This window comes from Apodemus sylvaticus, chromosome 4 (genome assembly GCF_947179515.1).
Source record: "Apodemus sylvaticus chromosome 4, mApoSyl1.1, whole genome shotgun sequence".
NCBI classification, from domain to species: Eukaryota; Metazoa; Chordata; class Mammalia; order Rodentia; family Muridae; genus Apodemus; species Apodemus sylvaticus.
Window position 1 is genome coordinate 77,328,679 of NC_067475.1, and position 25,838 is coordinate 77,354,516.

Sequence of the window (25,838 nt, forward strand, 5' to 3'; positions counted from 1 at the left end):
TTCAATTAAACTTAGGTTTAGATCTTGGCTCTGAACCTAACCAGTTCTATGATTATTGTACATATGCCGATTACTTTTTTTTAAATCTATTCCCTTGTTCGCCCAACTGTACAAGTAGAGTGTTGAATATAACTCATAGGCTTATTGTTGGGATTATAAAATAACTTATCTTTAATTTTCTGGGCTATGCCAAGAACAAGAATGTAGTATTTGGGGTTGGAGAAATAATGGCTCAGCAGTTAATAAAACATTCGTTGTCCTTCTAGAAGACCAAGCAGCATGAGCATGGGTGGCTCATGATGATCTGTAATCCAGGAGCCTGTTGCCCTTTTCTGGCCTCCTCCCCAGGCACCGGGAACACAAGTGATGGACAGACACACATGCAGGCAAAACATCCATACACACAAAGTAAACTTGTATAGAAATATAGTATGATATATATACTAAATAACTATAAGAATTTCCCTAATGTTCCAATTATTTCACAATTTTAGCTCTAATTTCAGTTTGTTTAATATTCTAACTCCATCATCTTCAGCTTTGGCTGACTCTGGAGTCACTGAACACATGATAAAGCACCTAGTGTAGATCTTTTTTTTTTTTTTTCTTGGTTTTTCGAGACAGGTTTCTCTGTGTAGCTCTGGCTGTCCTGGAACTCACTTTGTAGACCAGGCTGACCTCCAACTCAGAAATCCGCCTGCCTCTGCCTCCCAAGTGCTAGGATTAAAGGCGTGTACCACCACCACCTGGCTACCTAGTGTAGATCTTAGGTTGACTGTCCTACAATACACTCAACCAGGCACTTGGTTGAGTGGTATGCGGTGGGCATATGCCAGTGAATGAGACAAAGTCATTGATTGCTCTTACATAGAAATTCTTCTTGACTAAAGCTTTGCCATCGCCAGTGCTAAGTTTCTCTGCTGACTAAAGGGCCATCTGTAGTAAGAACTCTGGAACTTGGTTTCTTTGTGGGGGGGAAACACAGAAATATTATAGGAACGTGCTTTCATTTTAATCCCAGGTGTAGGGATGTGGGGCTGCTTCAGCCTGTCCACAGCAGCTGACTATGATGCCTCCTGCTCTAGCAGAGGCGTGGTTTTGCCAGCTGCAGATAATTCCTGTGATTGTGTGATATTTGGAATTCTGAGAACTTTTCAAAGGGTATATAAATTCAAGGGCCCTGAGAGGCAGGGTTGGTGGTTATTGGTGATTCAGAGGGTGGGGGAAGAGTTTAGTTGCTATTTGTTAGTTATGCTCAAAGACAAAAAACAAGAAAAATTAGATTCAAGATTCTCTCTCTCTCTCTCCCTCTCTCTCTCTCTTTCTCTCTCTCTCTTTCTTTCTCTCATCCTATCCTTTTCTATCTAGAGATAAGAAGTGAAAGGGGGAGGAACTAAAGGGTGGGGAAAGAAGAAACCACAAAGTAGCAAAGACCAGCTACAAGTGGTGCCTCAAGATAGGGCTCAAAAGTTAAGGATAAAAATGGGAAATCTCAAATGCAGAAGAAGAAACAGCAGAGGACAAAAGAATGGGTTTTTTTTTTTTTTCAAGAGGAGCCAGAAGTTTATTGTAGCTGCTGCCGCTGGGATATCCCCTGCTTAGCTCCCAGGTGAAATTTTCTGCTTTTTCTTCCTATATTTTGATTCAAAAAGGTCGAAAGACTGGCTGAGCAGTTGAAAAGAAAGTGCAGGTGGAAATGAAGGGGCCTGAGGAACAAACAACAGGCTGAACTGGGAAAATAAAAAGGACTTTCCTGCACTTGGGAGGCAGAGGCAGGCGGATTTGAGGCCAGCCTGGTCTACAGAGTGAGTTCCAGGACAGCCAGGGCTATACAGAGAAACCCTGTCTCAAAAAACCAAAAAAAAAAAAAAAAAAAAAAAAAAAAGGACTTTTCTGCACTTGGGATGCAGAGCAGAGTTGCAACACTGAGAGGTTGCGGGTGGAGTTGGAAACACCGAAAGAACAGAAAAGGTTCAATCCTGAGAGCAGAAGTTCCCTGCAGGAAGAAAGAGGGAAAGAAACTTCACTGCAGGGCGGTCAAGTGGAGAAAAGCCGAGAAAGTGGGAGGGCAAGCTGATGAAAGGGCTATTTCAAGAGAGAGGTATAATCTCACCAGAAAATTGCATCTGCTCTAGTACACTAGAGCACCACCCTTCACCCAGCTACTGGTCTTGGACTATTCATTCTCCTCAATCTATTTTGCTGTTCAGTATTCGCAGCTTCTTCCCTCCTCCATGTTAACTACTGCAACTGCAGCCCAGCCTCTAGTACCGCCGTCACCAATCCCTTCCAGTCTTGGGGAGTAATTCTATGTTGAGTGACCCAGTTATTTAGAATTTGTCATATAAAGTGAGTGCATTCTATATGAAACCATGGCCTTTTTAAATTTTCTTAGATCCATCATTTCTATAGGACACCATGCTTCCTCCTTCCTTGTCATAATCTTGTTTCAACCATTAGCAAGCATATATTATACAACTGTCGGTTTACTGTAAAACAATGTTTAGCGGCTTTAAGAACTTGGGACAGGGGCTGCAGAGATGGCTCAGCGATTAAGAGCACCGACTGATCGTCCAGAGGTCCTGAGTTCAAATCCCAGCAAACCACATGGTGGCTCACAACCATCTGTGATGAGATCTGACTCCCTCTTCTGGGATGTCTGAAGATAGCTACAGTGTACTTAGATATAATAATAAATAAATCTTTAAAAAAAAAAAAAGAACTTGGGACAGGGCTGGAGAAATGGTTCAGTGGTTAGGAACACTGTTCTTCCAGAGGTCCTGAGTTCAATCCCAGCAACCACATGGTGGCTCACAACCATCTGTAAAGAGATCAAATGTCCTCTTCTGGTGTGTCTGAAGACAGCTACAATATACTTATGTACATAAAATAAATAATTCTTTTTTAAAAAAAGCTTGAGATAAAGTTGAATAGGGGAGAATAATCCACCTTGTTTACAAAGATTATATAAGACTCTGGAGAAGCTTTCAGTGCTTTTTGTTTTGTTTTGTTCTTTTTTTTAACAAAGATTAGTCTCAGCTGTAAACAAAGTCTTATAAGATTCTGACAAAAGACATGTGTTGATAAAGACCTTGGCGCATGAAAATGCAAATACCAAATGTAAAAAAGTTTTAGACCATTAAAGTCTAGCGCAGCACTATGGGCTAATGGATGAGAGTTATGACTGACATTGGTTCTAATGTGTACCACGTTAATATCATAAGTCAAGCTATAGCTAGAGGACTCTGATATCAAAATGCCCAGTGCTTCAACTTCAGGAATATGGTCATTTGCAAAGAGATTGTGACCAAGCAAATAAAGGTCTAAGACCTCAAGATTCCTGGTGCTTTAATTGTGTGAAATATGGTCATTTGCAACAAAATTGTAAATGAGGCATCTTTAAAAGCAGTGGTCTAGCCAGGCGGTGGTGGCGCACGCCTGTAATCCCAGCACTCTTGGAGGCAGAGGCAGGCGGATTTCTGAGTTCAAGGCCAGCGTGGTCTACAGAGTGAGCTCCAGGACAGCCAGGGTTATACAGAGAAACCCTGTCTTGAAAAAACCAAATCCAAAAAACCAAAAGTAAATAAATAAATAAATAGATAGATAGATAGATACATAAATAAATACATAAATAAATAAAAGCAATGGTTTTCCTGAATATAAACCAGAAAGAATGCCAAGGCTTCCAGAGGTGTGCAGATGATGTGGCAAGGGGTGCCAATGGACTGTAGGTCAAAGGGAGATTTTATTTCTTATCAGGAAATGGCATTGGGGGCCTAGCTTAAGGCCCTCCTGTAACAAAGAGTACAAGTCCTTTTAGCCAAGGAGTGACATACAGACCAAAATCCTTCTCTGGGCATTGGAGATTTAATGCATGCTACCATAGGCAGCATGGCTTGAGACTTGGAGTCAGGTAAGCGTCTTTACCCCAAAACATTCAGTGTTATAAAATAACTACTGGAGTTATGGTCCTTCACCCTCAGGGACAGTAGGGACAATCTTGGGAAAGAGTGGATTCACTTCCCAAGTATTTACTACACACCCAGGAATTATAGATGAAGATTTCAAAGGAGGAATTAAAATTATGACCTATGTAAAAAAAAAAAAAGATGCAATTTAACACAGGTGACAGGATTGTTCAGCTGCTACTGTTTCCCTACATCAAAGGTAAAACTGCTCCAGTAGAAATAGCAGGAAAGGGGGCTAGAGAGATGGCTCAGCAGTTAAGAGTACTGACTGTTCTTCTGAAGGTCCTAAGTTCAAATCCCAGCAACCACATGGTGGCTCAAACCATCCGTAATGAGATCTGACACCTCTTCTGATGTCTGAAGACAGCTACAGTGTACCTACATGTATAAATAAATAAATCTTAAAAAAAAAAAAAAAGAAAGAAAGAGCAGGAGGGGTCTCCTAACAACCTTGGTCACTGACCTGAAAAGCTCTTATTTTGTTGAAAATACATCTGCTTATAATTTTTCTGAAATGTTTCTTTTTTGGGTTTTTTTGGGGGGTTTTTTGTTTGTTTGTTTGTTTGTTTTGGTTTTTCGAGACAGGGTTTCTCTGTGTAGCCCTGGAGACCAGGCTGGCCTCGAACTCAGAAATCCACCTGCCTCTGCCTCCCAAGTGCTGGGATTAAAGGCGTGCACCACCACTGCCCAGCGGTTTCTTAAAATAAATAAATAAATAAATAAAACCCACAGAAATATAAGATTGTGCTTTCATTTAGTCCCAGGTGTAGGGATGGAGTGGGCGCTGCTTCAGACTGTCCACAGCAGCTGACTACGATTTGCCTCGTGCTCTAGCAGAGGCGTGGTTTTGCCAGCTGCAGATAGTTTCTTCGATTGTGTGACATTTGGAATTCTGGGAACTTTTCAGAGGCCATATAAATGCTATGGCCCTAAGAGGTGAGACCCTAAGAGGTGATTATTGGTCATTTGAGGGAAGGGAGGTTGCTGTTTATTAGTAGTCATGCTCAAAGAAGAAACAAAAAGAAATTAGATTCAAGGGTTTCTATCTCTCTCTCCCCTATATCCTTCTTTCCTATCTAGTGACAGAGGATGAGACAGGAGGAGTAAAACAGTGGGAAAGAGGTAGCAAAGACCAGCTATAGCAGCCATTCTTATAAGGCTATGAGAACGCATGTGACTGGGCAGTGGTGGTGCTTGACTCCTAGTGCTCAGGAGGCAGAGGCAGGCAGAACTCTGTGAGTTCCAAGGCCAGCCTGATCTACAGAGTGAGTTCCAGAACATCCACGAAGCAACCTTAACTTGAAAACCAAAAAAGAAAATTAACAATTTGAAACATAGTAGAAGGCAAGGCTAACCTGAAAAGGGGGCACAAGCACTAAGCCAGTGCCTACCAATACAACAAAACCAGGACCTTCTATAGAAGCACCCGCTGGGCAGCGGTGGCGCACACCTGTAATCCCAGCACTTGGGAGGCAGAGGCAGGCGGATTTCTGAGTTTGAGGCCAGCCTGGTCTACAGAGTGAGTTCCAGGACAGCCAGGGCTACACAGAGAAACCCTGTCTCGAAAAACAAAAAAACAAAAAAACAAAAAATCTAAAAAAAAAAAAAAAAAAAAATGCTCACCAGCCAGGCATGGTAGCACACACCATTAAAGCCAGCATTTGAGAAGCAGTGGCAGGTGGATCTCTTTTGTTCAAGGCAAGCCTGGTCTACAGAGGGAGTTCCAGGACAGCTAGAGATAACCAGAGAAACCTTGTCTTGGAAAACCAAAGAAACAAGCAAAACAGACCAGATAAAGCATTGCAAGAAGAAAAAACTTCAAAAATATAATTGAATTCATTTTGTATTGGTTGGGCATGGGGCCTGCCTTTAAGTGTGGATTGCAGACCCAGAGAAACTCTGTTGTAAACTAACTTGTTTTATTTTTGTTGTTGTTTCAAAACAGGGTCTTACTATGAATGTGTGGCTAGCCTGGAATTCACTGAATTCAGATCAGACTGGCCTCAAATTCACAGAGATCCTCAGCTAGCACGCCAAGTTTTTAAAAAATACTTTTAAAAAATTTATCTGGGGCTGGAGAGATGGCTCAGTGGGTAAGAGCACCGACTGCTCTTCCAAAGGTTATGAGTTCAAATCCCAGCACCCACATGGTGGCTCACAACCATCCTTAAAGAGATCTGATGCCCTCTTCTGGTGTGTCTGAAGACAGCTACAGTGTACTTACATATAATAAATAAATCTTAAAAAAAAAAAAAATTTATCTGTAAAGGTGTATGGGGCTGGAGAGATGGTTCAATGGTTAAGAGCACTGGCTGCTCTTCCAGAGGTCCTGGGTTCAGGTCCCAGTAACCACATGGTAGCTCATAGCAGCTATAATGGGATCTGATGCCCTCTTCTGGCACACAAGTGTACATGTAGATAAAGCACTCATACCTTAAAATTTAAAAATTACATGTCTGTACACGTGTCTGTGTGTGGCTGTGTTCACATGTGAGTGCAGGTACTCTGAGTCCCAGGTGGGTTATTGGATCCCCTAGAGCTGGAGTTAGAGGAAGTTGTAAATCACCTGATGTGCTTGCTAGAAACTGAACTCAGCTCCTCTACAAGACAAAGGAACATTCTTAACCACTGAGCCACCTCTAGACTCTGAAACCAACATTTTCTAAAAAATGTTAATGTATTTTTTAAAAAGTTTATGTGTATGAGTATATTGTCAGCGTGTTTGTATTTGCACTATATCTGGTGCCCACGGATGTCAAAAGAGAGGATCAGTTCCTCTGAAACTAGATAGATCCCCTGGATCGTGGCTGTGAGCTACAATATGGGTGCTGAGAACCAAACCTGGGTCTTCCGTAAAAGCAGCAACTGTTTTTAATCACTGAACCATCTCTCCATCCCAAGAAACCACCGTATTTTATCAGACTTAGCATTTCCTATAGATTATCTGTTATAGGAGATTAAACTACTAAGGTATACTATAGCCCTTAAATTGTTTTGTGGTTTTATTTTATTTGAAACAAAAGTTGTACTGAAGGGCTGGAGAGATGGCTCAGCAGTCAAGAGTACTGACTGCTTTTCTGAAGGTCCTGAGTTCAATTCCCAGCAACCACAAGGTGGCAAAAACATCCATAAAGAGATCTGATGTCCTCTTCTGGTGTGTCTGAGGACAGCTACAGTGTACTTAGATATAATAAATAAATCTTAAAAAAAAAAAAAAAGAGTTGTACTGCCGGGCAGTGATGGCACACGCCTGTAATCCCAGCACTCTGGGAGGCAGAGGCAGGCAGATTTCTGAGTTCGAGGCCAGCCTGGTCTACAGAGTGAGTTCCAGGACAGCCAGGGCTACACAGAGAAACCCTGTCTCGGGGGAAAAAAAAAAAAAAGAGTTGTACTAAGATACCCAGATGAGCCTGATGCTCCTAAAAACTTGTAATCCTCCTACCCAGCCTCTGGAATAGCTGATATTACAGGTCTGAACAACCAGGTACAGCTTTCACAAAAATTATAGAACTGTTCTTTAAATGACAAATATCACAGGGTGTGGTGACCCAGGACTTTAATCCTATCAGGAAGCAGAACCAAGCCGATCTCTGTGAACCTGAGGCCAGCCTGGTCTATAAATTGACCACCAGGGCTGTTGTTACACAGAGAAACCTTTATCTCAGAAAACAAAGAAACAAGAAAGCTGCACCATCCTCACCCCCATTGTGTGCACGAGCACACGCTGAGACACAGCAGAACTTGTCTGACTTGCAACAGACAAAGATACACTTCAAATCTTTTACCCTTCAGCCTGTAGACTCCAAATCTGGGAAGAAAAGTTGAGTCAGGTAATTTGGACATATCTTAGCCTTGGACATATCAGGCCTCAGTTTTCCTGGTAGCTAAGGAATTCTATAGTGTTCTTCGGAGGACTTGAACTCCAGTCCTTGGTGGTAGAAGCAGTATCATCAAAAATTCATGGTCATTTTGACCATGTTGCAAGTTTCAGGCCAGCCCGGGTCCAGGAAAGAGTAGAGTACTCTAGACCAATACGACTCTGTGCTCTTCTAGGGGAGGGCTAAGCTCTAAAATTGTCTTGCTATAGTCCAGTGCAGTGCTAAGTATACTATAAACAGAAATTTATTTTAAGAAGACACAAGAAAACTGGAGATATAGTTCAGTGGTAGAGTATTTGCATAGCGTTCAGGAGGCCTCTGGGCTCGAACTCTTCTATGGGGGAAAAAGTAGATGAACAGCTGGGATGTAGCTCAGGGTTAGAAATAGGGTGAAAATGTCTGTCTAGTGTGTATAAGATCCCTAGAGTTGACTGATGACCAGCAAAACACACACACACACACACACACTTGATTTGAGCAGAAACTATATGCAATGAAGAGTAAGACAGAACCTCTCCCCCCCCTCCCCAGGGTTTCTCTGTGTAGCTCTGGCTATCCTGGAACTTGGTTTATAGACTAGACTGGTCTTGAACTCACAGAGATTCCCCCTGCTTCTAACCCCTAAGAACTAGAATTAAAAGTGTTCTTCTGGCAAAAAAGAATTTCTGAAATTCCTTGATTTCCTTCTTTACTCCTCTGAGATACAGAAAAAGCATCCTCAGGACAAGATGGGAAAGATTCTTTGGCTTCAAGGTTCTAACAGTTAGAAATATATATAGTTTGTTTTTCGAGACAGGGTTTCTCTGTATAGTCCTGGCTGTCCTGGAACTCACTCTGTAGACCAGGCTGGCCTTGAACTCAGAAATCTGCTTGCCTCTGCCTCCTAACTGCTAGGATTAAAGGCGTGTGCCACCACTGCCCGGCTAACAATTAGAAATATATTTTTCCCAAAGACAGGGTCTCACTGAAGCCCTGGCTAGCCTGAATTTCCTATATAGACCAAACTGGCCCAGAACTCACAGATCACCTGCCTATAACTGGGACTAAAGGTGTGTGCACTACTACCCTTAGCCAGAATTCTTTTCATCTACTGATCACTACCTCCTAGAAATTGGCTGTAAAATTTTATGTAAATCATGTCCTTTGTTAATACCCCTGCCCTTTTCCCCAAGGCATTTGTTTTGTTAGCTAATTCCCTGTGATAATTGGTTTTTGTTCTGCTAGGAGTTGTTTCCTGTGTTTATTTCATTATACAGGAAAAAGAAAATTTCAAATGGGTCTGAGATTGAAAAATAAGGCCTGAGGGGGTGGGTGCTGGATTGATAGCTCAGCAGTTAAAAGTGCTTACTGTTCTTTCTTGACAAGTTTGGTTCTCAGCATACACATTGGGCAGTTCACAACTGTCTGTAACTCCATCTCCAAGGGTTCAACACCCTGTCTGACCACTGTAGTACCTGCACATATATAGCACACACATACACATTGTTTATTTTTTAAGGATCAGAAGGCTGGAGAGATCTAGCTCAGCAGTTAAAAGCACTTATTCCTCTTGCAGAGGACCTGGGTGCTGTTCCCAGCATCTACATGGCGACTCTAGTTCCAGAATATCCAATACCCTCTTCTGGCCTCTGTGGATACTGCATGCATGTAGTGCATATGTATACTCTTAACACTAACACACACACACACCACATATATGCACATAAAATAGTCTAAAAAATAAAATAAAGAAAAAAATGATGCCCATCTTCCTGGCATTCACAAGTAGCAAGTGTTGACCACAGTGAGGAGCGCTGTTTGGAGCCAGACCTACTGAGGAGACCGGGGATGCTTGCCGCGCTTCTGAGATACAGAAGGGTCGCAGTCAGCGACCAGTGAGGGGAGCTGTCATCTTTGTGAAGGAACTGAAGAAGCTGGGGTCAGAGAGGGGACGGGAGGCAAGGAAATAAGGCACAGATGAGCTCAGGGCCCCCAGAGAATGGAGCCTTTGTGTGGGGTACAGATGAGGGACAAGGGGGTGATTGTGTGGGAGGGCCGGGAGGGCCATGCAGACTGGCACTGCCATAGCCAGCACTGGTTTCACCCTTCTGCTCAGAGAACTCCCCATATATCAAGTGGCCAGGAAAAGTAGGGTGTACCTGATGGTTACAAAACGTGGAAAGGCAGAAGAGAGAAAAGATATCATCCCAAATCCAGAGACCAGGAGGCAGAAGAAAAAGAGAAGCAGCTTTTACTATATTTACATCCAACAAAACTTTGCAGAGAACAATCCTTATTGCACAGGTCAAGGCCATGGACGGGAGAGGCATTCCCCAAGGTAGATGGGCAAGAAGGATCGGGACTAGAAGAGGCACCAGTGCTTCTGAAGGGAAGCTTGGGACTCCTCTGGGTCCCAGGGCATGGCTCGCAGGGCACTACAAATCTAATTCCCTTCTTTCTCACGCTCCTTGAGACTCTCGTAAGTATAGGAGCTGTGGCCTCAGAATAAATAACTAAATAGAATACAACACTAAGATTGCCTTGGGCTCCTTTAGCAATGTCAGGGAAGAGACGTAGGGAATGAAATTCCTCCCTTCCATTCAGGGCAAAGGCTCAGGAGCTCTGAATTTTTCCAGTTGTTTTTTAAAACAAAAACTTGTAAGTCCACCAGGGCACTGCAGATCCGAGGATGCTCCTGGAAAGGCGTCCCTGGGGTGGGATGGAGAAAGACGGAGCTGTGCCGACTTCCCTAGCTCTCCCCCACATCAGCACGAGCAAACGGGGCAGGTTGGAGACAGGGGAATCGTGACTTTGGGTAACGTTTGGGTAACAGTGAGTCCCTCTTTCTGCTATTCCCACTTGGAGCCTCTGGCTGAACATCCTGTTCCCAATCCCTCCGTGAAGGGAACAGGGGGTCGTCAGGCTATGTTTCCACTCAAGGCTGGAGAGGGGAGCTTAGGGGTCCCTAGCATTCCAGAGGAGCTCCAAAACACTTTCGGCAGTCGATGGCCTTGGGGGTCGGCATCTGTGCCCGCCGCTGCCTCAGTTCCTCCTTGCCCATACTGCTGGCCAGCTTGTTAAAGGCAGACTTGTACTTCTTGTCGAAGGCCACTAGGATAGAGGATGGAAACCAATTCATTGGGACCTCCTTTCATATCTGGTCCCAAATCCCTTATCTCCTCAGTACCCGACTGTACCCTTACCTATATCCATGTGGTCCTTGCCCAGAGCAGCCATGGTCAGGAATAAGATCTCACGGTAGATTCCCCTAGAGCAGACATAGAAGGGTGTCAAAGCAAAGAGCTACAAAGGCCATGTCGAGGGTCACCTAGGGGAGAGCATCATACCTCTGCAGGTGCAGGCCGGTGGGAGGGGGCCCGAGAGTCTCCAGCAGAAGTCCAACAGCTTTGTGAACCTCATTGAGTCCGACATGGCGCAGCACTGACTCCAGTAGCGCCAAGCTAAGACATGAGGGGACTGGGCCTGGCCACACCACCCGCTGTGGGATCTGGCCTGGATGAAGAGAAGGGTTCACCAGGATCACCAGACTCTCCAGGTGAGGAGCCCAGCCCTTGAGCTCCCACATCAAGCACCAACTCACTGTGGACCCTCCAGAGCACGTAGAGAGGTGGGCATCTGTTGGGATCAGGGGTCAGGACATCCCACAGCAGACGCACATGCACAGAAGCTGGATCAGGGGTTAGCCATGGAGATGGTCCCTGCGAGAGCTGAGATAGGAAGCAAGTTCAGAATGAGGCAGAGAAACAGACAGACATTACAGGAGATCATAAAGGGGAAAAGGAAAGAACTTACTTTTGCCGTTACTGTTATTTGAGACAGGGTCTCACTATGTAGCTTTGGCAGTCTGGAACTCACTAAACAGACTAGGCAGGCCTTGAACTCATAGAGATCTACCTGCATGCCTTCTCTTGAGTGTTGGGATTAAAGACTGGAGCCACCATGCCCCAAGGGAAAGAAATTCTCATCTCCCAGGTCTTAGGAATAGGACTTGGTTTCACTTTGCTAGGTACATAAATACCTAGCACCTGAAACCTAAATTGTGTATGCAATAAATATTGGTGGAATAAACAGAAAAACATTAACCATTTTTTAGGTACTAGTCACAATATCAAGTACCTGTCCTGTTAGGTCACTGCTCGTGCCATTTGACAGATGATGAAATGGAGGGTCAGAGTTGTAAGTGTGCTGACAAAATGGCCAGGGACAAGGGACTCCCCAGCTTGTGCTTTGCTACACTGCCAAGGACAGAGAAGACAAGGAAGGAGCTGAGAGGAGGAGAGAAGCGGTGGATGGCATGGACTACATAGGGCACTGACCTGGCTGGGTGGGGGCCCATTACAGGAGGCCAACACCAGGCCTGGCAGAATACTAGGCAGGCGTAGCCGTTGGAAATACCACAGGAGGTTCCAGAAGATGATGGGGTGGGCAGCAGGCAGTTCAGGCAATGCCAACACCTCGCTGCCCTCGTTCTCTACCAGGGTCTCCAGTTCCTTACGCAGCACCAGAGGGCTCAGGTATGCCCATGCCCCGTTCTCAACTCGCCGGGAAACACTCTGCAGACACAGGAGGGGAGCAGAGTGCATACTAAAGGCTCACAACCGGAGCTCGCCCCTCAATATGTCAGCGGTGCCCCTTCTCCAGGCCCATCTGCCTGGCACCCCATCATCCCCCTTCAACAGATAACACACTCCCTACTTCTTCATGTTCCTCTTGCCCAGTCTTACCCCCATATGCCCATTACAGAGCTGGGGCTCATCCAGGGCAAGGCACAACCTCCGGTCACTGAGCACAGGGCCAGGGCCCCCAGGGGCAGGAGCATCTTCGCTGCCACTGGCACCAGCGAGGGAAGACTTTGGACTAGGTAAGCTGTAGGGAACAGCAGGGAGTGTCAGCCCCCAAGCGCCATCTGCCTATCCCTCCCACAGCACTTGCCCTGCTCCAGGTACCTGGGTCGAGAGTCAAGAGTCTGGACACTGAGCAGGGGCACAAAGGGACAAGCGCAGAAGGGACAAGTTGTATTGAGGTTCGAGTCATCAGGTGCCCAGCCAGCCATGATTTCCTCATCGTACACCAGGGAATCACAGGCGTGGCACGCGGAACAGCTAGACATCAGAATCTGTAGGCAGGAGACCCCCAGGAAATGAGCCTCATTTGGTTCCAATGCCCCAAAGCCCATGCCCTTCCCTGCCCCTTCCATCTCAAAACTCCAGCCAGGAGTCTTCCACCTCTCCCGCCCCATCTCCTGCCTTTCCAGGATAAGTTGTGTGTGTGTCAGCACCATTGTGTAGACAGGGATATGCTCACTTCCAGGGACGGAGGTTGGAAGGCTCCAGGGGTGTCACTGAGACGCTCTGAGGAACGGCGAAGACTCAGGCTGCTGAGAGAAGACTCTGAGATATCCCATTCGCTGCCCAGAGAAGCAGAACTCTGTCATTATAAAAGAAACCACAGTCAGCTAGTTCCTCTCAATCTAAATGCTGGCTCCAGTCACTCTCAGAGTCACCTTTGGGGCCTTCTCCCAGTCAGCAGCCCCCTCCCCTCCTGAGAGTAAGGTATCTCCTCTCTCTGGCTACCTCAGAAGCAGTGGATCCTGGGCGTTCTCGGGGCCACAGAAGACTATCCATGGGACTCCGGCGGGCCGCAGGAGGCAGGTCAGGGGGCAACTCAGGCGCGGGGATGCGGGAAGCAGAGGAACGGCGGGAAGGGGTGAGCAGCTGTTGGAGGCGGGCACCCAGCCCTTTTCTGGGGGTGCCCACCTCCTCCTGACATCCACTAGTTTTGGAACCCCGCCCACTTATCCCTTCGAGGGCCTCAGTGGACTGGGCACTCAGGGCTGAGCCTGAGCCCCCTGGGCTGCCTCCAGGTGCCAGTTCTTCCCCTGTCAGACTCAGGTCTGAGAGGCTTCCATCCTGCCAAGGCACAGGTGATCCACGGGGTTCGAGGACTCCCAAGGCCTCTATCACTGCAGGTCAAAAGAGAATTGAAAGATGGAGCCTGGCACACTCGCAGCGGCTCCATGCCCGAGTAAATCCAATTCTTGCAGCAAAAACTCTACCATCAATGACTGGAAAGATGGCTCAGCAGTTAAGAGCACTGTCTTTCAGAGGACCTGGGTTCAACTCCCAGCACACCCACATGGCATCTCACAAACCAACTCTAACTCCGTTCCAAGTGATCTGATGCTCTCTCTTCTGGCTTCCATGGGCATGGAGCATACAAGTGGTGCACAGACATACACGAAGGCAAAACACCCATACGCATAAAAATATTTAAAATGCAAACTATATAAAGCCACGAACTCTAGAATCACAACTCACCATAACATTGGGGCAAGCCTGCCTCAGAGCCTACAGGGCCACTAACGCGGAGCTCCCTACCCTAACCATGATTCTAGTCCTCCCTCTCTCACTGAAGAGTTGTTAGGAAAACTCAAGAAGAGGAGGGAGGTCAGATAAGGGTACTCACTGTGAGCCACACCCGCCTCCACAGTGGGCTGCGCCCCGCGGGCACTGCCTACGCTGCCACTCTTGACCAGGCGCCCTGTGGGGGAAGATGGTTCCCGTAGACTCCGCCCAGCCCAAGTAGTCTGGCGCTGAAGAGGGCGGGTTGGGGAGGGACGCTCCAGATGGGGCTCTGTAGAAAGTAGAGGGATTTAGTCCCAAACTGAAGCCGGCTCTTGGGTGGACAGAGGTTTTGGAATATTTCTCCCAAGTTACAACTCTACACCTCTGCTACCAAACAGGTGTGGTTTATCCACACACAGAATGGCCCCGTGTTGTAGACAGTTATAGGTACCTAGCTCTCTTCCCGCTGGAATCTAACTACCTCATCTAGTTCTGTCTTATTTTTCCCCTCTTGATACAAAGTCTCACTATGTATTCCAATCTGGCCTGGAACTCACTACATAGTACAAGACATGCAATCATCCTGTCTTAACTCCCCAAGTGCTAGGAATGCAGGTGTGAACCATCGAGTCTGGAACCTGGCTTCCTTGCCAGTCCCTACCCACCTGCCTTCGAGCTGCCCGACTTTTGCTGCTCAGTCAGCTGCTGCTGCTGCTGCTGCTGCTGCTGCTGTCTTCGGTCCCTTAAGGGCTGGCGGAACTGAGCAGCCCCCAAGACAACATTCCGGAGTTTGGCCCAGCGTAGGCGTCCACCCGGAGTACCAGATGGCCACTTGCTTTCCAGCACAGCCTGCCAATCACAGTGTCGGCCAGGATGGCCTAGTGATGCCTTTACTGCCTGTCCTGAACCCCAGGGACAACCTTTTTCTCCAGACTTGCTTTCTAGGACTGTCTAACCAACAGCTCATCCAGAAACAAAAGCCCCAAAGGGACATTATCAGTAGTAATAGAGAAAAGTATATCTAGACTATTCTATTTGTTTCTTTAAGTATTTATGTACTTATTTAGACAGGGTCTTACTATGGAGTCCTGGCTGGCCTGGAACTCACTATCTAGATCAGGCTAGACTTGAACCCAAGATAGCCTCCTGCTTCTGCCTCCTGCACGCTGGGGTAAAAGTTGTGCATCATCATGCCCAGCTAGATTCTTTATAAACTGAATAGCTTTGAAGAAATTATCTCAACTACTTGACTATTTATTTATTTAGTTTTCTCATCTGAAAAACAGGAGACAGTTTAGCATCATGGTGAAGAGGCTGAGTTCTGGATAAAATTTTGCTTATATTTCGACTCCCTAACATGCTTACTGTGGGACCTGGGGAAAGTTATGAATTCTCTACAACCTCAATTCCTGTAATATAGGAAATGACCATTCTATGCGTTAGGGCACTGTGGAGATAAAATTATTTAAAATGTGTAAGGAATCTGGAACAGTCTGACATATAAATAAAAATCAAAGTAGTTAAGTCTGAGAAACAAACAAACAAAAACCCTTCTGTCTGTGCAAAGGCAACAAAGAGGCACAAAGGACAGCAACGGCTACAGGACCAGGTAGAATTGCAAGCCTGCTCTCTAAGGAACGGGGACAGCAGCAGCTGTCAGAGGACCCTCCCCACACAGGCTGAGCACACACTGCCATCCTACCTCTTGCCCCCAGTTAAGTACCTTGTTGTAGTAACCGTAAGTGATGGTGTTGGGCACAATGCCCGCCCGTCGCATCTCTAGCATGACTCGCACAGACAGCACGGGCTGCCCATAGTGTGAGCAGAGCTGCATCAGCACCCGGTAACACACCTGGGCCAAGAGAGGCGCGGGATGTCGGAGACTCACTCCAACCCGAATTCCCACGTCTCAGCGAGCACCCACTTCCAGCCTTGCAGTTCTCACAGGACTCCACTGTTTTCTCCCGCACACGCTCATGCACTTTGCGATTGTTGACGGCAAGCTGCTCAGCTCTGGGCAGCCCCTCTCACCGTCCCCGTAGCTGCACATCATCCTTGCTGGGATTAGAGGCGGGCATGAACACGCAGGTAGCAGGTGCCTACCTCATCTGGGAGCACCACTTTGCGGCTCTCCATCTCCCGTAACACGTGGTAGGCTGTATGCAGCGCTCGCACCCGGGGGCATACGGAACGCACGTAGGCAGGCAGGCATAAGAACCACAGTCCATAGCAATGACCCAGCAGGCACCGGGCCCACAGCTCAGGCACAGCGGCTGACTTCTGTGCCATTCGCTGTGCCACCTTCATTTCCTAGGTGTGGTAAGAAACACACCAAATAAATACAATGCCAAGGCAGATCTGTTCTTATTTTGATATTTTTGTTCTGAGACAAGAGTCTTGTCATATAGCCTAGGCTGAACTCAAAACACTAGATCTTGCCTCAACCTCCTGATTACATACAGGTCAGTGTGAGAAGCAACACTTTTCCTGAGATAGGGTCTGTGCTCTAAGGAGGCAGGAGGACTGAGGCACAGCCTAACAGCAGTGAACACCAGCAGGGCAGGCAGCCTGGCCCTGGAGCATGCATCTTGCAAGATGTAGCCAGCTTCTATATTCCCAGAGTGCCCAGGGATGAAGATGAGGAGGATGGCAAATGACTGTGGTAACGGAGGTTAATGTTTGTACAGCATTTTGTTGTTGTTTGGGAGGGTTTGGTTTTATTTATTTATTTATTTGGTTTTTGGAGACAGGGTTTCTCTGTGTAGCCCTGGCTGTCCTGGAACTCACTCTGTAGACAAGGCTGGCCTTGAACTCAGAAATCCACCTGCCTCTGCCTCCCAGAGTGCAGGGATTACAGGCGTGTGCCACCACCGCCACCCAGCATTGTTTGGTTTTTTGAGACAGGGTCTCACTATGTAGCTCTGGCAGTCTTGGAACTCACTCTGTAGATCAGGCTGCCTCACAGAGATCCTCCTGCCTCTGCCTCCTGAGTGCTGGGATTAAAGGCGTGTGCCATCAACACCTGGTTGTCCAGTATTTTATTTTATTTATTTTGAATGTACCAAGCTCCCGGCGGCTTTGTGGGATAAGCACCATGGCTCCCCTACCCTCGTTTGATCATGAAGCAACAGCCCTTGTGCCAGGTTCTCCTACAAGGCCCACCACTGGTTACCTGTTTGGTACGTCGTGGTGCAGGACTGCTGGGGGCACTACGGGATGGGCCTGGCACAGGGAGGGCCCCCTGTTGTTCCTGAGGAGACTCAAATAGCTCAGCCTTTAGCTCTGGAAACCCATCATAACTGGAGGGACAGAGCATGCAGGCAGTTAGCACAAGGCTGAGCATGGGCCGTCGGGACAGGATGACTGGAGATGACCCACTTACCAGTACTGAGGAGTAGATTCACTGCCTTCCAGTACTGGTGGTTCCTCTGGGGGTGTGATAAAGACAGTGAGCTCACTTCCTGAGAGCTCCTCCAGCTCCACTAAGGGTGTTGGCTCAGGCTTCTCCTGCTCTGGGTGGACCTGGGTGGGCCAGGATGGGAAGAATAAGAGCTAGGACAGTGAGCAAGGGACAGAGTCAGGTGCCCAGAAGAGGGCTCTCCCGGAAACACAGTCCTAGGGAAGGAGTCCCGGAGACCCATGTGCAGGAGCAGAGTCAGGAATGAAAGTAAACACACTAAGGCAGCCATGCACTATGGCGGACCGCATCCAACACTGACACCACTGACATACACAGTTAATAGTGGCCCGAGGGTAACACAGACAAGCAGGAGGACCTCAGTGGTCAGTTGGTACACATGGAGGGGAAAATGCCCAATACCTTGTCAACACAAGAGTCAAAGAATTCTAGGGCTGCGTGCCGCGCTGAGCCGAAGGAGCACTCCTCGATGAACTGTGAGAACATCTGCGTGTGCAGCAGCTGGGAGTACAGCTTGTGGCTTGAGCGCTCCCGGGACTTGAGGAAACCTGAGGGGGTGAGGAGGGGTCAGCAATGGGGTTGCCATGGTTACCACAGCTCTCTGATCACAGCCATCTCCTCCCTACACCCAGCTCTTAGCTCTTGCCATTTCAGGATCTATGGCTGTCACAGAGCTCCCAGAGAGCAATTCAGCTCCAACCCCACAGCTCCATGGAGTCCCCTCCACTTGTCTGCCTACACCTACTGCTGCAGACTGGGGATTGTACGAGGGGCATGTCCCTCAGCAGAGCTACACTCAGGGTCTCTGCTCACTCCCAGAATAATTGTATTCATATTAGGCTGCGGGATCCCAGACAGTAGGACACATTCACCCACATGCCCTTATTCCCTCCAAAACTAGAACTGTGGTGGAGGAATGAGCATTCTACTCCTCCCAGCCCTTCACGGTCCCCATGTAGCCCCGTCTCCCCAACCATGCCCTCCCTCGAATCCTTTCGACCAAAACAGAGCCTCTTTATTTACCCTGAAGGTAGAAAAGGTTGTCAACATCTCGAGAGCCCTCAGAGGGGGCCCGGGTGAGAGGGCGAAGGAAGTTCCGGTAGCCTTTGAGTAGACAGGCCATGAAGCGCAGGAAGGCCCCCTGGACTTCCCGTTCCAGGCGAGTCCTGCGGCCACACACTGCTTCATAGTCCGTCAGCAGGAATTCCAGGGAGGCCTCTTCCTCGGGTCCAGTGTAAGCTGGGAAACAGTGTCTGAGAGTCAAGGTTAGCAACTGTGGGGCTTTGTCTCACCCTGTTTTTCACACAGATATCTTTACCGCCAGCTTTTGACAGATCTTGCACCAGGAGTGGCCAAACATTTACCTTTGGGTACCAGTATCAAGACTCTCCAACAGCATGTTCAACCTCCATGGTAGGCTCAGAAATGTTGCTCCCTCACTCCCGCCCCCAGCTCCATTTTATTCCCACCAAATCCAAACTCAGCCACGTAGAGAAGGTCTGTTGCCCCCAGACCCTCCCCTCAAACTGAAGATTTGAGGCCAACAACAGCTTCCAGCCTCCCAAGCCCACCAGCTTCTCACTCTGGTCCAGCTGCTGGTACAGATTTGTCAGTGTGGCCAGCAAGAGCTTGTATGGTCTTCGGGGCAGGGTCCTAGCAGAGAGAGGCTTCTTTTCCTCAGTTCTGAGAGATGACATACAGAGAAAGGATGTTGGGGTCTCTACCAAAAGCTCTTTGAACCAATAAAACCCCACACGTCAGCCCTTGGATGTCTATTCCCCCCCCCCCCAGCCATCCCTCAGATGGTACTTAGCCTCTTACTGGAAGAGCGTGTTGGTATCAAGATCAACACAGATGACGTCAGCAGGTGGGTCATGCAGATCGAAATAACTGGAGTGGATACCCACAATGAAGGGTACGGGGGCACTCAGCACATCCGCCAGCACTAGCGGGCACAGCGGAATGTAGGGGCACTGCCAGTGCAGAGGGAAAATCATCTGAAAGAGTGACAACCAGTGAGAACACAGGGCACCGGCCTTGAGGAGGCGGGGCCTACTGAGAGAAGCCTCGGAGCTAATCTTGAAGAAAGACCCTGTGTCTGACAACTGTTCCCGGGTGGAAAGACGGAAGACCCTTTCCCTACAAAAGGAAAAGGAAGAGAGTCCAGATCTGAGTGAGGGGTACCGGAAAAGACAGTAGCTCTGGAGAAGCAGACTAGATAACGTGGCACTCACTGAGACAAGGGCCTCGCAGACGCTGGTGAGCAGATCCGGCCGCAGCGAGTGCACCAGCAGTTTGTGCTCTGTGAGCACAGCCAACAGCAATGTGATAGCCAGTTCTGGGCCCAGGTTCTGCAGCAGCTGCAAGAAGCTAGCACCACTGCAGGAAGTAGAAGGATAAAGGGTCACAAGAGACTCTTTCCTAGCCACTGGACACAGACCACCGGGGCTAGTCTGCAAAGATCTCAACAGCTAGATTCATCTGAGTCACAGCTCCTATTATACCCCATGTTGTCAAAGCTTTCCCCCAACCCCACCTTCTAGGCACATACCTGAGGGGCAGGGGTGAGGAGACAGGTTGACAGAGGAGCAGGTTGTCATAGGGAGACATCTGGGAGAGGAGCCACAGGTCAGGATGCTCATAGCTCGTCCCTGCCAACTCCTCTCCTCTCCTCCAGCCCAGCCCTAGGCTCACCTCTCACCTGCACTAGGATGCGTGGTCTCTGTGGGGAAGGGAACGGGACGTTGTGAATGAAGTGGGAGATGTGCCTAGGGAGAGAGGAAAAGAGTGAGGCTGCCTCTCCAACCTGTCCCCTGTATCGTCACTCCACACAGCCTCATCTCTTCTAGCCTCAAGACGCCCACCTCCCTGAAGCCCACTTCTTTACTCGGGCCAGCTCTGTACATGAGTCTTATGTGTGTTAGAAAAGAGATCCCTTTGTCTAAAATGGAGGTAGATATCTACAACACAATGAACTCCAAGCCAGCTAGGGCTACATAGTGAGCCCTGCCTCAAAAGTAAGTAAATAAGTAAATAAATAGATTAATGAACAAACAAGTGTACAAAAGAATGAACGGATGAATGAGATATATACCTGTTGGGCATACACAGGCCTAGCCAAGACCCAACTAACAAATGCAGGCTAGATTCCAGGCTCTATTTACCTCTAGCCTGAAGTTTAAATGGACAAACTATATAACCATGTACTGCGTCCCTGTCCCCTAGGTGAGTGTACCTCCCCCGTCCCCCGATTCCATGCTAATGTCTCCCGTTTATCCTCTCTAATGCTTCATAACTCCCCAGCCTCAGGAGAGCTGTGCTCACGCTTCCAAGGGCAGACGATGGGGGCCTGAGACGGAGTAGCGGTAAAGGAAGGTGAGGAAGGCTCGAAAGGCTGGGAAGGCAGGCCAGCGGGACAGCACAGCGATGGCTCGCCGGCTGCGCACTGCTCGGCCTCCCAGTGCCCGGCCCCGATCCACGGCGCTCAGAAGGCCCAGTGCCCGTGCCTGCCTCTCTGACAGCCTGGCCCTCGGGAACGCTTCATAGAACTGCAAAGCGGCACCGTACACCTGGCGGGGATGTGGGATAATCAGGTGGGCTCTGCATTATGTGCACCCCTCACCACACTCCACACACCTACCTTATCGCCAGCAGCACCCGTGAGCACGAAGGTGGAGAAGACAGGGACTGGGTACTTGGTTTGGGCAGGCCAGCACTCAATAGTGGCCCCCATGGGCAGGCAGAAGACTGGCACTGACTCCGGCAGCGGAAACGCCTCATTGTCTTCCTCTGGGTAGCGGCCCAGCAGCTCTACACCCCAGCAGAATTAAGAGAACATATTAGTCGGTCAGTGGTGGCGCATGTCTTTAATCCTAGCACTTGGGAGACAGAGTCAAGCAGATTTCTGAGTTCGAGGCCAGCCTGGTCTACAGAGTGAGTTCCAGGATAGCCAGGGGCTATACAGAGAAACCCTGTCTGGAAAAAACAAAAAAAAAAAGATACATATTAAAGTAAAAGGTCCACTAGATTCCATCCAGAATCTGGAGTATCCCAAAGAAGGACTAAGTTCTGGGGTCATTGAAGTTACCAGAGGGTCAAAGGGTAGGACAGAAAAAGAAGCCACTCACCTGCCTCATACACCAGTGTGTTGGCCTTGGCCAGGCCCACCTTGTAGCACAGGTATACTGCTGGGCCCCACTGCCCCAGAAATAACAAGAGATAAGCAGACACATCAGGAACAACGGTTTCTGGATTCATCATCTCTCTACCACCCTTTGGTTATCTTTTGTCTTCCGAGATGCTCCTAATCCCAGTCCTCCCAGCCAAGCCACTGCTGATCTGGCCTAGTGTCAATGGCCTTGGCCCCCAAATACCCTCTGTGCCCCATGTCCACACCCTGACACTAGTGGCTCAGGTTTCAGGTACAGGTTTTAGCTCTCAATACCTCAGTACCACTCACCATGCCAGGGTTGAGGTTGCGGGGTAACCGGCAGTAAGTATGAGGAGTGCCCTCACCCTTGCTGGGCAGAACCAGGCAGAGGTCGGTGATGCCCAGGGCATGCAGCCCTGCCCCTTCTGCTGCCCGCCGGTACATGAGGTAGGTGCGGGGGTGCCCAGGGCCTGGAGGGGCCAGGTTGGCTGAGTGGCTATACGGTGTCGTGTCAAGCACCTGGAACCCCGGCTTGGGCCGCTCCTTCCCTTCGTATAACACCCTGGCACAGAGAGTAGAGACATCAAGAGGTCAGGATGGAAAAAGACTCGGATTCTGCTGGATCTGCCTACCTGGTCTCCTAAACCTGCCATGCTCTCTTAGCTTTGCCAAACCCTGGTAGTATAGCCCACCACTTTCTACTTAAGTCTCTCCTCTAGGATCCTTTCAGTCAGTAACCATCCCTTCAACCATGCCTTCCAGAGCTCTCAAGAAGCACTAAGAACCAAGAGACTCTGCTAAGTTCCTCACACGGGTTATTTCATGTAATATTCTGAACCAGGCAGAGAGGAGTCACTATCCTCATTCTGCATATGAAGAAACATTTGCTGGCTAGCAAGGAGCAGCAAAGGCAGTGGGTGAGTCCCTCCTCCTGACCTCTAGCCTATTCTGCTGCTGTTCCCATATTCCTCCTCTTGACCCATCTCCCTACCTCTTCTTAGCTCATTCAAAGGTCACTCCCAGCTTCCTCTAGTGCCAGCACCGACAGGGCTACATACCCCAGTTCAACGAGGGGGGGCTTGTCACGCCCCCTGCGGTAGCAGATGACTGGTTGAGTTCCACCCAGGAGCCCAGCGCTGAGCTCCAAGGGGTGGCCACCAGCAGAAGTCTGAATGCATGTGTAACCCTGGGGCACCTCCTCGCCCAGTGCCTTAGCGATGACTGCCACATCTGTAATAGGTTCGGCTGGCCGGGGAGGGCGCAGGGGCCCGGTAGGTTCGGGAACCCACGTCTCCTCAGGTATAGGTGCTCCGTTTCCTGCAAGCCCAGCCACCACGAAGTAATCCACCAACCGGGGAGGCCGCTCCTCCGCCATGGCCCCGCCTTCACTCACTGCATCTGGAATGGTCAATGGAGGAAGAGATGGAGCAAGAGAGGCAAATGTTCCCATGGCAACCATAGTGGACCCCCACCTTCTTTCCTCTACCTAGTTCTTCTAAGGAAAGGATAAATGATCAGCCAATCCTGAACTCTCCCACCTGTGACATCACCAGACTCTCACATCCCACCACAGCTCCTTAGAGACCACCACTAGGTCCTTCCTTCTTAGTGACATCAGCCCCTTTTGCCCAAAGCACCCACACTCAGCTCTACAACACACAGCGAACAGAGTGCTCACCTACTCCTTTAAGGGCCTACCTCTCCTTGCCCACTACAACTACTCAGAGAACACAGTGTTTTCTGTAATGGCCTGCAATGACATCATTCACTCTGGCTACCACATCACACCTATTTTTGCTTTGTCAAAGGTCTCTGGTCTTGCTCTGGTAGCAACACCACAAGAACCTTCTGGTGCAGCTAACGCGTTTCAAGCACCCCATCCTTTCATTTTTAGAAGAGTCCACAGAGTTCTGGGAAGGCTTGCAAAACCTAAGATTTAGCTTCTGCTATTCAGACTTCAAGTATCCTTTTTTTCTAGCCTACCTACCTAATTCGCCAAGCAGCCAGGGCTTTCCCATCTCCAGGATCCTTAGGTGTCTGTAGTTAGGCACAAAGGCACAGTAGGAGATAGCTCCTGCCACTCCATGCCCATGCCACCCAGCCCCAGACAGAACCGGGGCCACAGCAGTCTATTGGGAACTTATCTCACCTGCCTCCATGGCCTGACCCTGGGGAGTGGAAGCCCCAAGAGTCCTGGGGTGCCCCAGGGTGCTGAAGGTGGGAAGAAGCCTAGCCGGTGGCTTGCAAGGGGCTAGAGGCTGAGAGAGTGCTTCAGAGGGGAAGGGAGGTTACTTCCTGAAATGGCTGCGAAGGGGAAGTTGTAGCTAGCTCAGCATAAGTCAGCCTATGGGTGTGTGGTATTGCTGGGCGTTGGGGGACAGTACTGTTGAAGGTGCCAGCACAGCATCAGACCAATGCAGACCTCACGCTAAGCATTCTGTGCAAGGCAGAGAAGCTTTCAGTGTTTCCAGGATGCACCGTCTATTTAACCTCCCACTCTTCCTCAGAGAACTAGAGCCAAGCCGGCTGTCTTCTTAACCTGGCCTCTGGACACACATGTCCCAACTCAAGTTAAATTTAGCTTGAGCTTCCCCACATCTGAGAGATGAAGCCAGGAGTCAGCGTCAGCCTCCTGATTTAACTCCAGGACACAGCTCACTCTCTCATCCACTGAAGGCCAATAGTAGTTCTGTGCTCTAAGACAGTAGGCAAAAGCCGTTAGATGAGACCCCTCTCTAGGCAAGTGGGTGGGCCCGGATCAACAGGACTTGTGTATCTAGGCCTCCCCTTATCTAGCCGGGGAAGAGTCCTGTAGAATGCAGCCCCTTCTCCCTTGGGGGAAAACGATGGCACTGGAGCCACTTTGAGTCCCAACGCCCACATGCCGAATGACGGGAAGTCGGGGCTAGGGCAGAGGGCGCGCCGCGGGTGAGGTGGCTGAGCAAGAGGCCGGAGGGCCGAGAGAAGCGCGCGCAGGGACTGCCGAGGACGTGACGGCGGCAGCCGCGCCAGCAGCCGCGTGACCCTAGCGGGAAGGAGGGGTGCTCTGGCTTAAGCGCCCGCGGGAGCTCCAGGTTGTAGGATGTAGAGCACGGCTAGCTAGCTCCGGGTTGCGCCCTCCCCTCCACTTTCACTTCCCTGAGAAGGAGGAAGCGGAACCAGATGCGCAGCGTAGAACAGCTGGGGACAGTCCCTGGGGCCGCCCGCCCTCCGCCCGCCCTAACCCGCCCGCCGCCCCGCCCGGTCCGGCCCCTACCTGCCTGCCCTGGGACTCCCCAGCCGGCCCGCTGGCGGGTGGCTCTGAGGGCGGGCTGGCGGGCCGGCGGGCGGCCGGGCTGCTACCCAGCCCCGGACATGGCGCACTCGGCTTAGGAGCCGCTCGCGCCTGAGCTGAAGGAAGAAGCAGCGGCCGAGGGCGCCGGGCACAGTGGAAGAAGATCTGGGCGGTCCCAGCGTCCCCGCGCGCTGCGCCACGCGGGGACTGCTGCCACACCGCTAGTTCCAGCCGCGCGGTCCTCCCGGCTCCCACAGCGCTGGGGACCCCAAGCTCTTCAGCGCGCCCTGCTTTCTCCACTCATACCCGCCCCCCCCCACCAGGATCCGCGGGCGCCTCCGCTATTCTGCCCCCCCACCCCCGGACCTGCGGCCGTGACCCTGACTAGCGCCGGCCCGACGCCCTGCCGCCTGCAGTGCGACCCCTGGTGGCTGGGAGGGCCCCCTGCAACCAAGCGGATTCCCACCACCCGGCAGAAAAAGCGAGACACTGACCCCAGATGGCCCCGAAGTCAGAGCCGCCGGTGCTCCCTCCTGTCCTGCCCTACTCGTCAGATGTGGCCAATGTGCCACAGCAAAGACCCAGAAGATCTAGACCTGGGAAACCCAGGTGACTCCCCACTTCCACGTTTAGAGCCCACTGGCCAGAGCCAGAAATTCTCAGTTCTTCTTTCGAGAAATGACAAGAACATTGAAAAAGAGGAAGAAAGGCATGAAGCTGAATAGTGGAGGAACAGCACTCCTGTCACAGTGTTGGGTGAGGTCTAACAAACCTTCGCGGAACATGGTTGTCTCCTAAGGAGCTGT

The 25,838-nt window shown here is 49.6% G+C and overlaps 1 protein-coding gene across 6 annotated transcripts; it reads right to left on the reverse strand.

The window, feature by feature from the left end:
* Positions 1-10,059: 10,059 nt before the first annotated feature.
* Dennd4b (DENN domain containing 4B) lies at positions 10,060-25,638 on the reverse strand. Of its 6 annotated transcripts, none has more exons than XM_052179931.1 (29): positions 25,015-25,334; positions 23,746-23,795; positions 22,817-23,156; positions 22,068-22,320; positions 21,736-21,805; positions 21,249-21,418; positions 20,933-21,177; positions 20,310-20,376; positions 20,160-20,218; positions 19,843-19,987; positions 19,430-19,605; positions 19,191-19,291; positions 18,632-18,847; positions 18,011-18,156; positions 17,573-17,712; positions 17,363-17,489; positions 16,294-16,500; positions 15,914-16,042; positions 14,856-15,039; positions 14,312-14,479; positions 13,420-13,808; positions 13,151-13,273; positions 12,793-12,962; positions 12,571-12,712; positions 12,163-12,399; positions 11,427-11,553; positions 11,173-11,338; positions 11,029-11,093; positions 10,060-10,936 (listed from the first exon to the last, which is right to left on the reverse strand). In XM_052179931.1, exons 2-29 carry the CDS (start codon positions 23,774-23,776, stop codon positions 10,791-10,793), a joined length of 4,539 nt encoding a protein of 1,512 aa, XP_052035891.1. In that variant the 5' UTR covers positions 23,777-23,795; positions 25,015-25,334; the 3' UTR covers positions 10,060-10,790. The 6 variants fall into 6 exon arrangements, with proteins under 6 accessions (XP_052035891.1, XP_052035890.1, XP_052035894.1 ...); XM_052179930.1 differs by lacking the exon at positions 25,015-25,334 and adding an exon at positions 23,908-24,918; XM_052179934.1 differs by lacking the exons at positions 23,746-23,795; positions 25,015-25,334 and adding an exon at positions 25,527-25,638.
* Positions 25,639-25,838: the final 200 nt, after the last annotated feature.

What these genes read in the sequence shown, in the direction of transcription:
- Dennd4b (XM_052179931.1), bottom strand. Translation starts at nt 23,776, where the DNA reads ATGGGAAAGCCCTGGCTGCTTGGCGAATTAG. An exon ending in CATCGTCTGCCCTTGGAAGC is followed by an intron (nt 20,377 to 20,932) that starts GTGAGCACAGCT and finishes CTCTCTCCCTAG; the next exon opens with GCACATCTCCCACTTCATTC. An exon ending in CAACCTTTTCTACCTTCAGG is followed by an intron (nt 18,157 to 18,631) that starts GTAAATAAAGAG and finishes TCACCCCCTCAG; the next exon opens with GTTTCCTCAAGTCCCGGGAG.